The sequence below is a fragment of the Hemibagrus wyckioides genome, linkage group LG02 (assembly GCF_019097595.1).
Source record: "Hemibagrus wyckioides isolate EC202008001 linkage group LG02, SWU_Hwy_1.0, whole genome shotgun sequence".
Lineage (NCBI taxonomy): Eukaryota > Metazoa > Chordata > Actinopteri > Siluriformes > Bagridae > Hemibagrus > Hemibagrus wyckioides.
The window spans coordinates 7444467-7460534 of NC_080711.1; the positions used below are offsets into that span (position 1 = coordinate 7444467).

The following is a 16068-nucleotide window of genomic DNA, read 5'->3' on the forward strand; positions in this document are numbered from 1 at the left end:
GATTTTAATTCACTTTTTTAAAAGCCCCTCCACACTTATAAGTAAATATAAATGTAAATTCGTTCATTAAGTTGAATTTATGCAACATTTGCATTGTGTTAGTGTGAGGGAGAGCTGCGGTGTGCCTGGTAAGTCTTGGGTGTGTTTTTGATTCAAAGCCAAGCATGCATATAATTTGAATTACTATTATGCTCTATTGTACACTAAAACATCTGCGGATATCATTTACTCACAACAAGGAAATATCTTTTATAGTTGTAAAGTTACAGCACACGGAATCTATAAACTCACATAAGAAATAATATTATGAGCAAAAAAGCATTTCAGCCAAATCTGCTGCACTGCCACTGGGGACAACATCTGCTGTCCTAACTTCAACTCTGATTTTATAAGGGAAAATTCCAGGGCTACTTTCCAAAAGCTCAACAGAGATTCAAAAAATGATCCCACACGTAGTTATACACATAAAAGCAGATTTCATTCTGTCTCTAACACAGACAACTAGCCTTCAGTGTTAGAGACAATATGACCAAAATGAAGTAACAGTGAAAGCAAAATGTCTGTCTGTCATGTCAAGAATCTAATTATGTTACATATAAGAATGCTAATGTGGTTAAACACAGTGAATTAACATGAATCAGCAGCTATCATTAAGTCAAGAAGAAGAATGATTATAACTAATACACATCATGAAAGGACACAAATCACCTCTGCCTGTAAGTTCCCGTATTTGTTATGGTTATACATGAACTCCAGGATTATTCTCCCTCTCAGGAGAGTCACTGAAGATTAAGCAGGAAGACCAGCTTCTCAATAAATGGACATAGCTTATTTAAACAACATGATTTGCAAAGAGTTATGTGTTGGAGAATGTACACATTTAAGTATACCTACATTCCCTGTCATGGTTCCAACCTGGTTTAAACGCCTGGTGCATAGATTCCATCATTTTTAACTCCCGCCTGGTACAGGCCATGTCCATTGTGGGACTAATTTTTGAATGGTTTGAATGTTTTGCAGTGTTTAGAGTGTATTTCAATGCATTCTTGTTTGTGTTTGTATAAAATAATCAGACAGCATGGTTGGGTTGTCAGGCACCACATTAAATTATTCATCACCTCTATTTACAGTTTTAACAATGAAGCGTTTAACACTACGAGGTTTGGGTGCGAGATTGTACGGCCTGTGTAGAATCAGTAGCAGTAGGAGTAATGTCCGTCTGGCAGACTTTGTTGACATTAGATGAGACTTGGACGGAGCTTTAATCTTGGTATGGCTGGGGTTGGAGCTGTGCCCAAGGCCCTGAGCAGAAGCGCATCACGTCGTAGGAAGCTAAGGGTGGCAGGAGATAGAGTTAGGGATAATTGGGAGAAAACTGCGACTAACACTACAGCTGTCAGGAACAGCTGGACAGTTCCCTGCCAGGCCCAGAGAGGGCGCTGGCAGGTGAACCTTGGAAGCCTGCTTCTTTGTGTGTCTCTTGTTACGCCCTTCCTATTGTTCCTATCCTGATTGTCACCTGCATCCCATTAGCCCTAATGTCTACCCCTATAAATAGGGATCCTTGTGTTTGTCTTTGTCCATGATTGTTATTTGTACCGTGGTTTCTGTTGGGGTTTTGTTTGCTAGGTTCCATGTCCAAGCTAAGGTCTAGGTTTTGTTTGTTTTGTTTAGTTAACCACGCCATGTCTTGTGTTACGTTTGTTTCCCTATGTCGCATCTTAAATGTAATAAAAGCAGTGCTTCGCTGAATCCTGCGCATGGGTCTCATTAGACCGTGTGCTGGCGTGCGCGCACACACCATGGGCGTCTGGGGTCGAGCCCCGCATAGGGCGGGGGTCCCAGACGTTACAACAGCAGGTGTAGAAGTGAAAGAAAGCATCGTTTGCAATGAAAACTAGGCAATCAGTGGCCCTGAAGCGTGCCCTTGCTGTGCTCGGAGGTCAAAATGAACTGTGTTTGATGAAAACAAGCTGGAAAAAGTCCTATTGATAAGTGCACAGATGCCCACTATTTTTATAACTGACCTCGAAAGTCCAATTATAATGGAATGTGAGAGTTAAAAATTAAAGATATAATGGTGTCCAAAAGAACCCGATATTCCAAATAAGAAAATAGGTGGGACTTTCTCAGTGAAGAGGGTTTGGTTTGAATATTATGAAAAGATAAGGGATAAGAATAAAAAGGCTATGTTTTGTGATGAATTTTTCAGAGGTTGTGGGGATGTTCATTCGTGAGCAGCTCAATTCTTGTAACCAGCGCTGACTGCAAATAAAACCTTGTATCTGCACTCATCCAGTCTGCATGATTCGTCTTCTTTAGTTAGAGTCTTGCCCGACTGAGCTGTCGGGTCAATGTGGAGTTTGGAGTCAGATTATAGCGAAGTATTAATTTAGAAGTAGTGTTAAGTAGAGCATTACAGTATCGGACAAAAATATTTTCCACACCATGTAGGCATTAAAGTTACCGTATCTGGTTTATTGTCACATTCTTTTTAATCCATGACCCAACTGGTTAGTTAACCAGGCATGGTGGATATGTCTGCCACAAACCTTACACAAAACTGGTTTAGCATTTTTCAGGATTTCTTTTATTTTCCAATTTGTAAAAACATTTTGAATATAAAACAAATCTGTTGATCCAGTTGTGTTATGATGCCAAATGGTAATATTGGCCTATATTCCAGGATAATAACTTGAGCCATATATAATTATTTAAGAATGGTTTTGTAAACACACAATTTCCTTCATGAATGGTCCAATATACCAGTGCACACAATACAGGATTTATGTTGCATTTAGAAATGACTGAAGCAATTCCAAGGATAAAGCCCCAGTCATTATTGATATTTAATTAATATAATAATATCTGCAATTATCTCACATTACTACCTTGTTTCATGGAACATCATAATATTGGATTCATGCACTTTGCCACACTACCCTATTAAGCAGTCATGTCAGCTACAACTTTCTCAAATGTTATTTAAGATTTCCCGGATTTATCAGCTCTGATTGGTTCGCTGTTACACAGGTGACTGAATGTTTAGTCAACCTTCCTCTACATTATAGGTAATGTGTAAAAGGAAAATATTTACATATTAATATACAATGTTTACATATCTAACATATTTAGGAAAAATACATTACCACCAAGTAATATTTATCCCACTCACACATTCACACATTAAAGAGACCATTCTAGAGTCAGAATGTAAATGACATCGAATTATATTGATAGTATTACAAAGCATATCAAAAGAGAACCTTTTTTAACTGTGCATAGAATAGTTAAAAATAATCCTAGAGTTTTATTTAATACAGTTGCAAAATTCCTTAGGAATAAGACCGTCCCAGAAGCACAAATATGCAGTAACTTTATGAGATTTTTCAGTGACAAAATTGAAAATATTACAAAGAGTATTAACTTTTCTGTCTTTTAAAAACATTGGTGGAATATTTTTAACCTTAAATTTCCTCTTCAAAACCACCGACTTGTGTACAAGATGCAAATGCTATCAAATCTCTACTTAATTCTATATCGCACAGGCTATGAATCCAAATCCTTTAAACTAGCCTGTATCAAAACACTGATAGCCTAAAGATTATGCTTACTGAAAACAGCTTATGCTCATGTTTCATCCATTCTCCATTTAATAGCCTCTGGAGGTGGAGCAGCAATCAAAATTACATGGTTGCCAGATTTAAAAAAAAAAAAAAAAGTCCCCCAGTTGTTTAAAAAGTCACCCCATTGGTAAAGATCTTGTTTTACATCAAATAATTGGAATTAAATTAAATAATTGTTTACTTAAAACCAAGTGTGTAAGTGCAGACAGTGGGTTAATGATGTATATAACCGTTTTAATGTACATAAAGATGCATTGCAAAGACTGAGAGAGGGAAAGGGAGATTATGGAGTAAATTCCCTCTGTCTGAAATGCATAAGAAAACAAAAGAAAGCAAAAAAAAAAAAAAAAGTATTTTAGATGTTGAGCTAGTTTTTCTAGTGCCCAACTGTTTTGGCTAGTTTCAGGGCCATTGTGTGTCATTACACTGGAATTTTGTTAAAACCAGTTAACCCTGTTAACGCATCAAACAACAAAGGTGTGTCTAAAACGTCACACAATCCTGGTATGTTGTCGACTGTCCGCTGTCGATATCATTTATTTGTTATTAATGTTATCCTTCACCACCAAAACTGGCGATCATAAGCCACTGCTGGTAATGTTTGACTTTACAGTATACAGCGTGGGAAGAGTAATGGCTCATAATTGCATTATCCAACTGCACTAAGAAGAGGATGGGTTCTCTTGTGAGTCTGGCTTCTCTCAAGGTTTCTTCCTCATGCTGCCTCAGGGAGGTTTTCATTGCCACTGTAACCTCTGGCTTGCTTATTAGGGATCAAAACCTATATCCAGCTTTCTGTAAAGCTGCTTTGTATCACTTTTAACCATGTCCATTGTTAAAGTTGCTACAAATTAAATAAAAGTTGAAATGTGATCCCTTTTGTTGCCTTCAACAAAGTTTAAGTTTCGGATGCTATTGTTGCTATGCTGAAGTATTAGATTACTTTATGACAAGTTCATTTATTGGTAGCAAAATATCTCTTACCTCAGACATGAATTTAAAAAGAGAGATATTGTAAGGCTGGTATGTGGAATAAAAGAGTATGCAATGAATGAGCACAAAGGAGAAAGCAGGAATATAAAAAGTTGTAAAAGGGAGGGAGGGGGAGAGGGAGGGAGAGAGGGAGGGAGGAGACACAAAGACAGAGACATGACATTTAGCATAAGAGCAAAAAGGGGGAAGGATTTTACACAAAGAATGAAGATAAACAAGACAGGCTATAATGGTGTGAGCTTCAGCTCAAGCATGTACATGTGTATGTGTAGTAAGTCAGAGAGCGTGACTGAACAGATGTATGAAATATGAAGTTTCATATCTTAAGGCTGCTGTCGGTTCTCTTTTTCATCTCCATCTGCAGCGGGCTTCTTTGGCACTACATTAATCACAGGTAACTGCTTCAGGATATCTATTTCGGTTTCCTTTTTTTCTTCAAAATATGTTCAATATGTGCAATTAAAAATAAATCAAGAGTAGAAAATTACATATCCTGAGAACTGTACATTTACCGACTTTTCCATGCTGAAACAATTTGGAAACTATTATTGCAGGTCAAACTGAAGGAAGCAAAAACATGTTTATGTGAGGTTTTTGCAGTTTTATTGGAGCATTCATGTGGAACAATGCTTTAATTTCTGCTTCAGCCGATAATCGAGAAATTATAGACTCAGGGAGTAAGTATTACTAGAAACTTAGTCATTTACATGTGATATTTTTGTCTCTGAGTCATACAGCAGGACCAGACATGGTTGAGCAAGCCATAGCAAAGATGTTATAAAAGTATCAGTAGCATGTCATACTTAGCCTCAGTATCATGGTTTACAGTCAATGATGGATTAAACACAGGGCCGGCTGCACTATTGCCTTTGGATGTCTAATCTCGTTTTAAAAGTTATTGCTGTTCTTTAGCTGCTCCTTTTTCAGGGTCACCACAGCAGATCATCTGATCCACAAGTTTAATTTTGGCACAAGTTTCATGTTGTATGCTCCCTGACACAACACTCCCTTTTTTATCTGGGCTTGAGACCAGCACTAAGAGTTAACCTCTCAGTGCCTCAGTTGGTTCCCTGCCCAGGAATCAAACCCAGGCTACAGCAGTGAGAGCACAGGATCTTGCTGCTGGACCATCAGGGAACATATCCTGTAATGGCCAATATTTATGAATCAGTGCGACATTTTCTGCTGATGACATGACCAATCAGGCATCAGGCATCACGACCAATCATTACCTAAAGATAGAATAGAGCGATTCTCAGAATCTGGTGATAAAACAAATTGGTCATGATACAGTTTAAAAGATTTCATTAACATACACTTATTAGATATCACTGAATAACTATATACACATTTTTTAAATGCTTTTTGACGCTGTTATTCTTATTTTGTAATTTTGTACTTTTGTATTTTTATTATTGTGTTATTATTTTCACCCAAATTTTCTTTAAAGTGCAGGAAAACTAGCTTGTCCCACAGGCCAGCTGTACTGCTGGGAAGCTTTTACAGGTCTATTCAATATCAACATTAATACATTAATCAACATTTTTAAACTAAACTTAAATATAAAAAAAAATCACATCTGCATTTTCCTGCGTTACATGTCACTGGAGTTTATATTTGAAAATAACAAAAAGTGCTGCCAAAGACAAATTTCAGAAGAATTAGCCATTTCAAACATTATCCATAAAGTTTTCCCCGAAGTTATTTATTTACTACTTTTTTTTATTTCGAATCATTTAGATGTCATTGGAATTCCACTTTTCAGACATAATTTTCTCGATGCTGGTCTGATTAATTGTGTGTGCTTTGAGATGCTCTTGGCACATTCTTGGAAAATCCATCTTTATCTTTACCAAATTTATCACTAGTGTTGTCACTGATGCTTGGTTTGTATTGATTTAGTAACAGCTCTAGTGACTTTAAGCATGGGTGTGTAATCCGTAAAGGGACAGTGTGGGTTACATACCAATCAGGCAGGAGCCACACCTTGGTTTTCAGTAAACTCAAGTGTGGCTTCTGTTTGGTTGGAATGAAAACCTGCACGCACACTGACCCTTTTTGATAAGGGTCGCCAGGGTTCTGGAGAAATGATGTCTTATTTCACTATGTACTGCATCAGCTGTATGTGGTTGAAATGACAATAAAAGCTTCCTGTGAGGCAACCTGTTGGTTACTTCTACATGCAAGCAGCCAAATTTGCAGTGTGAGATCAGATCTTAGTAAATATAAACTTTTAAACAGTGTTAGCCTATTGCTTGACTGTGGAAAAAATATGAGCTCATGCTCTGTGCGTGTGTGTGTCTAGGACAATATATTTATACTCCAGTGAAAGAGGAAGGTCAAAACTGGAAGTCATAACTGCTAAACATGCAGTTTCTCCATTAGAAAGAGTTCTCCATTAGAAAGAAAAATTAGGAAGCTTTCTGAAGTTATTTTTTATGAACAAACTGTTAGTATGATAAGGTTTTGTCATTTTTTAAAGAGATAATTTACTTCAATTATTTTTTTCGGTGAATATCCTTTTTAAAAAAATGTAATTAAATAAATTTATTAATTATTAATAATAATAATAATAATAATAATAATAATAATAATAATAAAAACCTTCATGGTTTAAATAATGATCAGTAGTTTGGACATGCCTCCAAGTGATTTTCTGTCTTTCTCCTCACAGGTATGCAACTCACAAATCTCCACGCAAAGTTACACAGTGTCCTGCACAAAGAAAGTGAGAATACACCACCATTCATAGAAACATCACACCAACTGATATTACATAGAAAATTAAAGTAAAAGTAAAAGGCAGTTCTGCCACTGTATTTTGTTTCAGTGCTCAAATTGTGTTTATGTGGATTTGTCTTCCAGCGGAAATCCCACTATTGACAAACTGTTAGAAAATTACAATCCCAAATGGAAAAAGCAGCAGAAGAACATCAATTCCTTCAGGTAACAAACACACAACACAACAGTAGCTCAATCACTAGTCATATTATCATGAAACTCTTTACGTGCTAATTTTACTGAGGAAAATATACACGAGTGAACGTCTAAGAAAAAATCTTTTAAATTAAAAGTGAATCTATACAGACAAACGGTAAAAGTAAAAGTATTCCAACTTGTACTACTCAAATATTAAAATATATAAGCTGATGAGATTGAGTTAATGTTATGCTTTTGTGTGAAAACGATTAATTATTACTGTTTTAAGCATTAAGGATGTTTTACAAAGCGTGCTGCATTACTAACTCTATGTACGTTGCTAAGTTAATCAAAAAAGAATCAATATTTACCATTAGTAAGAATATGGCTCGCTGCTCTGCCAGTTTATGTTGGCTGCTGTGAGTGTAACTCATTAGAAATAAAAAAGAAATAGGCTACTTAATTTACTAGGCAGTTAAAATGAGCAAATTAGTGAAATGTTCAGAATAGGGATTAAGCAAAAGAAACACGAAACATGAAGTCAGGCCAATGGTGTACGGGTAAATATTGCATTAAAAATATTGCGTAAAATGTGAAAAGGTCACAGCAGATGACAAACTGTCGTGTCAATTCTTGATTTTTCTACTTCGATGAACTTGACTGAATACTTTAAACTGAAATGCAAATAAAATCCACTGGAGCCATTTGATGCACAGGGTGCACTCTTTGGCCGGACGAAAGATTATTTTAGATTAGAAGGATTACAGAATTATTTCGAAGGTGTAAAGAAAATAAAAATGTAAGAAGGTTTTTTTGGGAGGGGGAGATGTAAGTTAGTATTTGGTTTTAATAACACTGAAATTAAACTATAAATATTCCATATTTTTGTTTTTTTCAGGTCATCGCTAGGCAAACGTTGCAATGGCATTTCCAATGCACTGGTTACACAGGATAACTCACCTGTGGGGACAAATATTAGTTTTGATGCATCTAAAAAAAAGCTGTTGGTGACACCAGCCCTGTTCAATGTACTTCCCAAGGTATGGTGTAATAGAAATATGCACACAGAATATATGAGTGTACATGTATATGACTGATTGGCCAAATCGGCCTGTTTGTGTAAGTAAATATTTTATTTAGAATATTATTATTATTTTTTTATTTGAAAATTTTTTTAGCATTTAAATATTGACCTAGAAATTGTGAATGGTGAATATTCACAATGGTGTACATTACTTTATTTTCTAAATTATAAAATTCTCCATTTCTTTTCAGTTTTAAATGGAAAGAAAAATCCAAGGTTTTCAACATTAGGACCCACTGCATATATGTAATACTTTCTGAATGCAATTTAGGCCTATATGAAATAAATAAGCGATTTAAACTGCATGAATGCATGAATTTATGCATGAATTTACACACAGTATGGAGAAGGACAAAGTTTTTTGTTTTTGTTTTTTTTTCATTTTAGGATTTGCATAATATTTTTTTTTTATCTAGAATTTATGCACAAATCTGTTTAAATCCAGCTTGATAAATGAGGCCACATGTGTTAATACTAGTGCTAATTATCTGTGTGTAATACACTGTGTGTTTAGGAAAGCCCCTTTAAAAAAGCCCCATGGAAAACGTGTGCTGTTGTGGGCAACGGAGGAATCTTAGCCAACAGCAGCTGTGGGAAACAAATCGACTCTGCCTCATTCGTCATCAGGTTCGTACAAGACTTAAGATGAACTTTTCAGTAAAAGTACAAACTGTTTTGTTTGGAGAGTATTCTAATGGCCAAATCTCATCTCCATTTTGAAGCCTGGAGGCAGGAGTATAACAGTGAAGGCCAGTGTTGTAGCAACAGAGGATATACAAAAACTTTACAGGATGTTACGAAATCTGACCTTGATTCAAAAAATGCGAACATATTACCAAATATTACCAAAGTAGGTACCAAAAATACCAGAAAGTAGGAACGTAAAACTAGCTGACAACATATTTGTGTTGCTATAGTAGTAACTAAAAGCAGACCTAGTTTACACCTAAAGTTTATAGAAATATCTGTTCTTTTGGGGTTTCTTTTATGCTAACCTTAACACACTGATTTGGAAGCATTACAAAATCTTACAAAAACTACGAAGTCACACAAGAATTCACAAATTATAACAAAGGTCATGTTACGTAGCTGGAGGTGGACACGATTGCAGAAGTCTGTTTTTATTTATATAGCAAAAAGAAAGTACAAAACCATGACACAGAAGAAGCAAAAGCTAGCTCATGGCCGTGACAAAACAAACACAAGGATAACATCAAAATCAAGACATTGTGACATAAAGGGACTTAAATCAAGAATGGATGTAAAATCAGCTGAGCAAATTCCAGACACAACCAGTGACAGGAGGGACAGAGACAAGACATGAATCGGCGTCCAAGCCGACATCACAATGTAAACAAAAACAGAACAGAAACCGTTAAAAATATATGTGTGAGGATGCTCTCTGGTGGTGTGCCAAGGAAATATCCATGACCACAACTACTAGCAATTTGCAGACACAACCTTATTCATCTATTGAACCAGACACGTGTACCGAGCTCTCCAGCATGCTTTCTATCTCATGTGAGTTGGCATGCAAAGTGTTTAAGTAACAATAAGATCTTTTAAGCAGCATTTCTTTATAATGACCATATAATTCTTTATAAAGATCATAGATTGAGAGAATATTTTCCTTTAGTAATGATAGAGAACAACGCTCAAGGAATGTCTAAATACATGTGCAAGTGCTTAAAATTCATTCAGATTTGGTTAAAACCCAAAAAATTTATGTCCCATTTATATAACATTAATAACCTTGGTATTTTATTTTGCAACCAGGTTCACCGGGTGTTTAATATAATGCCAGTGTATTTTAGATATCTATTACGAATCAGAAATAAGCTCTATTTGATTCTATTTTCTCCAAAAAGCCTGGATAAATGAAGAAAAGCTAGTTTCGTGTCCTTTTTGTTCAGCTTTTGGTTTGTTGTTGCGGTGGGAATTTGAAACCTGGCAACCCTACCTTAAAAACTTAATTACACAGGGTACCTAAACAACTAAAGCCAGTAAAGCAAATCAACAGAATAATCTAAAGGGCTTGTAATGACAAGCCATGCACATCAAATCTTTCCCATCATCTCATTCTACTCCCTCTCCCATTTGTTTCTCAGGTGTAATCTTCCTCCACTGAGCAATGGACATGAAAAAGACACGGGAAAAAAAACAAGCCTTGTTACAGCCAACCCCAGCATCCTGTTTCAAAAGTGAGTCTGGGTTGTACAAGCAATCGTATTGCAGCACATTGTTTCATCAATTTATATTTACCTGATATGTCCCTTATGGTTAGAACCATCACGTATGATCAAATGGACTTAAACTCTCAGCCTGATTTCAAGTGAAAGCTCACATTTCTCTGTGGCTTATCACTTGGGATGAGACAATAACACAGCACAACAACAACGAGAATGGCTCATAATGCTCATTAGTGTAAAATCAATCAATGCTACCCTTGCAGCATCGTGTGCGCTTTTTCTTTGTACGCGATCTCACATGGCTTACAAAGAAAATAAGCTCCAAACTCTGTAACATATTCCTGGTTAATGTTATTGCACTTTAGGCCTTTCAGAACATTCCCCATGATTTAGTTGTTTTTTTTTTTTTAATTGATTTTGGGAACACTTAGCTCACAAGCTCTCATCTCCAGTGTGACTGCTGCAAAACCCCGAGGAAAATAACTCATTTTATGCGCTCTTATTCTACAAAACAAATTCTTAAACTTAACTAACCAGAGAGTAATTAAAGGATATAAAATGATACCAACCCCAGAAGGTCTCATATGATACTCATATGATTATAAACATTCAGAATTTTTATTCATTATTTAATGTTTTCTTCTCTAGAACAGAAAGATTTTATTTCTTCTTCTTCTACTTTTTTTTATAGTCAGGCTTTGTAAATGAATTTGACAGCCAGGCCTTCCCTAAAAAGGGGGGTGGGGGGTGCAAAGTGGATGACTGGTTGTAAACATGGTAGGTGTTAGACCCTGCTTTACTGAAATGACTGATTCTTTGCAGGTACCACGGTTTAAATAAGCAGATCAAGCAAGAGTCATTTGTGGAGGCTATGCACTTGTATGGGAACGCTCTAATCATGTTGCCGGCCTTCTCGTTCGGACGGAACACGGGCGTGTCCATGCGTGCCCTCAACTCACTGCAGAACCACGGCACCGACGTCCCACAGGCTGTTTTCTTCAACCCGAAGTATCTGAGAAGTCTGGCAGGCTTTTGGCGTGGTCAAGGAATTCGCTCAGCGCGCCTCAGCAGTGGTTTAATGATGGTCAGCTTGGCACTGGAGCTCTGCAACAATGTTCACCTGTACGGCTTCTGGCCCTTTTCAATACACCCGTACACCTACCAGAATCTCACCAACCACTACTATGATAACAAACAAGTAAACAAGAGAATGCATGCAATGCCAGCTGAGTTTAAAACCTTGCTGAATCTTCATGAACAGGGTGTTGCCTATCTACACCTAGGGGAGTGCACAAGTTAAACTGTGGAGTTCCTTCTATTAAACTCCTCTGTTTGTACCATAAGTTCACATAATTTATCAAAATGGTGCAAGGACATTTAATTTGTTTAAAAACTGCTGGAGAATGGTTTTCTTAGTTCAATGCATCTGTAATGATGAACAGATTTAGGGATTTTTTTCAACTAAAAGCATTGTTTTCTGGTGGAGTAAAATTTTATTTATACTTTAATGATCTGTGGTTTAAACTGCTGAGCATTTCCAGTCAGAAGGAAACAGCAGAGGCAATAATGGTTTATTGTTTATGTTTATGTGTTTATCCATTATGTGTTCTGGTCAAAAATTAATCCTACAGTTTTAGAAAAGGGGTCTTCCTTTAAATTTTTGTATAGTTCAAGGGAGATAAACCTACATTCTCCTACCTTTGTTTCCATCAGAGGTGTGAAGTACAATTGTACAGTTTTCTGGTCAGTGGAGTGGACAAATAGCACAGAGGTACGGCTCAAAATGGCAAAGTCTAAGATCCTTTAACATGTTAGGATTCTGCAAAAGTGACTCTGCAGATTATTGTTTGTTTTACTAGGCAGTAGTGGCTAGTGCAATTCTCTATGCTGTTTCTATGCATCAGATGGGCAGCTGATGCAAACAGAGTGAAAAAGATCATCAGAAAGCCCAGCCCAGTCATTGTGGTTTAACATGGCAGCCTGGAGATACTGGTGTAAACTGGGGTATTGAAGCATAATCAAGGCGGTTTGTGGCTCCACTACAAATACTTAACAACATTCCCATTTGTATTGCACTATAATGATACAGGAGCTGCCAAAGAAAATACTCTGTACACTGCAACATGAAGGATCTGTTGGTAATTTATACACTCATCAATTCTACTTTTTTTACTCTGGTCATTTTACATTTACTGGATTTGGCAGACGCTCTAATCCAGAGCAACTTTAATTCTTTTACTGAGCAGTTGAAGGTTAAATGTCTCAAGGACCCAGCAGTGGAAGCTTGGTGGTCCTGGGATTTAAACTCACACAACCTCCCAGTCGATAGTCCAAAGCCTTAATCACTGAGCTGTCACTTAAGTATAACCTATACCTATCGATGCAGGATAATGTTTTATTCTTTTTATTTTTTTTATTGAACATTATCTTATTTATTTAAGAGACATGCACTGCTCTGCTCTATGCTGATTTGTTTCCCACCTACCTTCTTATAGATGGTAGGACATTCCTGCAGGTACAGGTACAGCGGGTACAGCAAACCTGCAGAATTTTTCTAGCTGAAGCACTGTTGGAACAGTCAGTACTGTACATAATACTTACTAGTTAGTGGACTGGCTTTTTAAAACTGAAATGCACTAAAGAACATATAGGGGCTGGTTATACTAGGTAGTACTAGGTACTACTACCACATTTATTCTCCTGAAAGTAAAGATAACTGTGAAATGGACTAGAATTTATTGAAAGCCATTTGTTTTAGACAGATTCCTTCTCATGAAGTTTTGAACTCTGCTTTTATAATGATTGTACCATTCCTAAATGTTACTCTACCTGGACACAGAAATACACTACAACATTAAGTGTAAATGTTGAGGATTAATGTGTTTTTCTGTTTGACTAAAATTGACTAAAAGCTGATTCCACAATACTGTATCCAAATTCAAACAAATACGTGTGATGTCGCTGGATTTTATTTATAAAATTATTTATTAATGCTATATTCACTTTTAACGTTAATGTACGCTTTTTTTTTTTTTTATCTTAAAATACAAAGGGTGTCAAGTGTTACTGTGGTGCTTTAAACATGTCATCGCTCTCAGTACAATGTAACCATAACATATTTCTACAGATATGTGGAGTGATGACTCCAGTCTCAGGTAGAAGACATTGTACTGTTATGTTGATACCCAGATAATTTGTGTGTTCTACTGTTACCTAAAGCTGATTACCTAAAGTAAGAACATTTTAGTAGAAAAATAAAGCTTTGAATGTCGAATTTCGAGAATTGTTTTTTTATTTGTAAAGTTGAGTCCTGTCTCTTACAAAACGATAAATAAAAGATATCTGCTTTTTAAAATGACTTTTGGGGTGAGATTTTTTTTATTTTTTTTGAGCCAAAATTTGGCAATAAACAGCTGGGAATTCAATCATCCTGTGAAATGGGACATTAACTCTATAACAAATAAGTTTTATAGTCACTCCACTGCTGGATCATAAATATATTACTCACAAAAAGTTAAGGATATTTGGCTTTTGGGTGAAATTTATGGAAAATGTAAAAAGTTCATGCTACAGTGATATTATATCATGAAAGTAGGGCATTTAAGTAGAAGCATGCAATGGTGATTTTCTCATCTCAAACAATTTATTGAAACAAAAGCCAACAACAGTGGGGGGTATACCACAACAAAAAATGTCAATGTCTCAATAATTTGTCACGTGCCCTTGACCATCAATTACAGCTTGACAACGACGTCTCACGCTGTTCACGAGTCGACTTATTGTCTGCTGAGGCATGGCATTCCACTCTTCTTGAAGGGCGGCCCTCAGGTCATTGAGGTTCTGGGGTGCAGGATTACGAGCCTCTACACGGCGACTCAGCTGATCCCATAGGTTTTCTATGGGATTCAGGTCTGGAGAAAGTGCAGGCCACTCCATCTGAGGTACCCCAGCCTCCAGCAGCCGTTCCCTAATGATGCGACCTCGATGAGCCGGAGCATTATCGTCCGTGAAGATGAAATAAGGCCTGTGTTGTTCATGCAGGGGCACAATGACTGGATTAATGATGTTATTCAGGTAGTATTGGCTTGTCACTGTACCATTCACAAGGTGTAGGGCAGTTCTGTATTGAGTAGCCACACCTGCCCAGACTGTAACACCACCACAACAGTGGCTGATGCATAGCGCTCTCCTTGACGTCTCCAACATCGTTGGCGGCCATCATTTCTGCTCAACGTGAATCGACTTTCATCAGAGAACAGCACTGAGGCCCCCTGGTCCCTTGTCCAGCGTAAATACTCCCTGGCCCATGCAAGACGATGACGCCTGTGTCTGGTGGTCATTGCAGGTCATCTAGCACGCAAACCACGCTGATGTAAACAGTTTTGAATGGTCTGACGTGACGCTTGGGTGCCTCTCACCTCCCTTAAATGTGCCTGGAGTTGAGTGGCATTCATCATCCGGTTCCACAGGGCACTGTTCACAATGAAGCGGTCATCAACATGGGATGTGGCCAAAGGACGTCCACATCTATGCCTTTCTTTGACTCTTCCAGTCTCTCTCTATCTCTGTCACAACCTGCTGATGACACTCTGTGACACTCTAAGCTCAGTGGCCACGTCCCTCTGAGAACATCCTGTTTGAAGACTTGCAATGACGAGGTACTGTTGATCAATTGTTAGGTGTGGTCTTGGTCTCATGATGTCAAAATGTGAACAGCATGATGAAGAGGACTGTTTAAATACCAATTCTAATTGAACCAGAAAATTTATTGCTCGATTCATGGATCAAACACCAGTTGTGAATTTTGCCGTTAAGCACCTTGTTAGAGAACAGCAAGTTATGCAAAAAGTACTGAAACACTGAACAGTTGGACATGTGCATTCAAAAGTGTAGAGAAGGACAAATTAAGTTCACCTTTAAAGGTTATAGTGCATTTTAGGTGCATCCAGAAATTTCACCCGAAAGCCGAATATCCTTAACTTTTTGTGAGTAGTGTATATACACTGCAGCTATCCAACTGTTTGTCTTCTTGATATACATATAACAGTATGTCAGTCATATATTAAGTTTTATTGTACTGAATCCTAGATTTTTTCTATTATTTTGTGTCCCAAAATTCTCCATACTCTGGGTTAATTAACACTGTTTAGTAAAACATCTTCTAAAATTCTTAATACTTTTTTTTTTATTATTAATCTCTAATAATAATTGTTTTTAATCTCACTTTTTCTGTTTTAACTGAGAAATCTGTCTTACA

At 36.9% G+C, this 16068-nt stretch overlaps 1 protein-coding gene across 1 annotated transcript; it reads left to right on the forward strand.

The window, feature by feature from the left end:
- Positions 1-4806: 4806 nt before the first annotated feature.
- LOC131343512 (alpha-2,8-sialyltransferase 8F-like) lies at positions 4807-13849 on the forward strand. Its single transcript, XM_058375255.1, has 7 exons — positions 4807-5013; positions 7294-7347; positions 7485-7565; positions 8437-8578; positions 9137-9249; positions 10731-10823; positions 11634-13849. Exons 1-7 carry the CDS (start codon positions 4928-4930, stop codon positions 12109-12111), a joined length of 1047 nt encoding a protein of 348 aa, XP_058231238.1. The 5' UTR covers positions 4807-4927; the 3' UTR covers positions 12112-13849.
- The last annotated feature ends 2219 nt before the right edge of the window (positions 13850-16068 follow it).

Excerpts from the sequence above, each read along its gene's own strand:
- LOC131343512 (XM_058375255.1), top strand. The coding sequence starts at position 4,928 with ATGAAGTTTCATATCTTAAGGCTGCTGTCGGTTCTCTTTTTCATCTCC. Across the intron at positions 5,014-7,293 it reads TGGCACTACATTAATCACAG|GTATGCAACTCACAAATCTC; the intron begins GTAACTGCTTCA and ends TTCTCCTCACAG. Across the intron at positions 9,250-10,730 it reads TCTGCCTCATTCGTCATCAG|GTGTAATCTTCCTCCACTGA; the intron begins GTTCGTACAAGA and ends TTTGTTTCTCAG.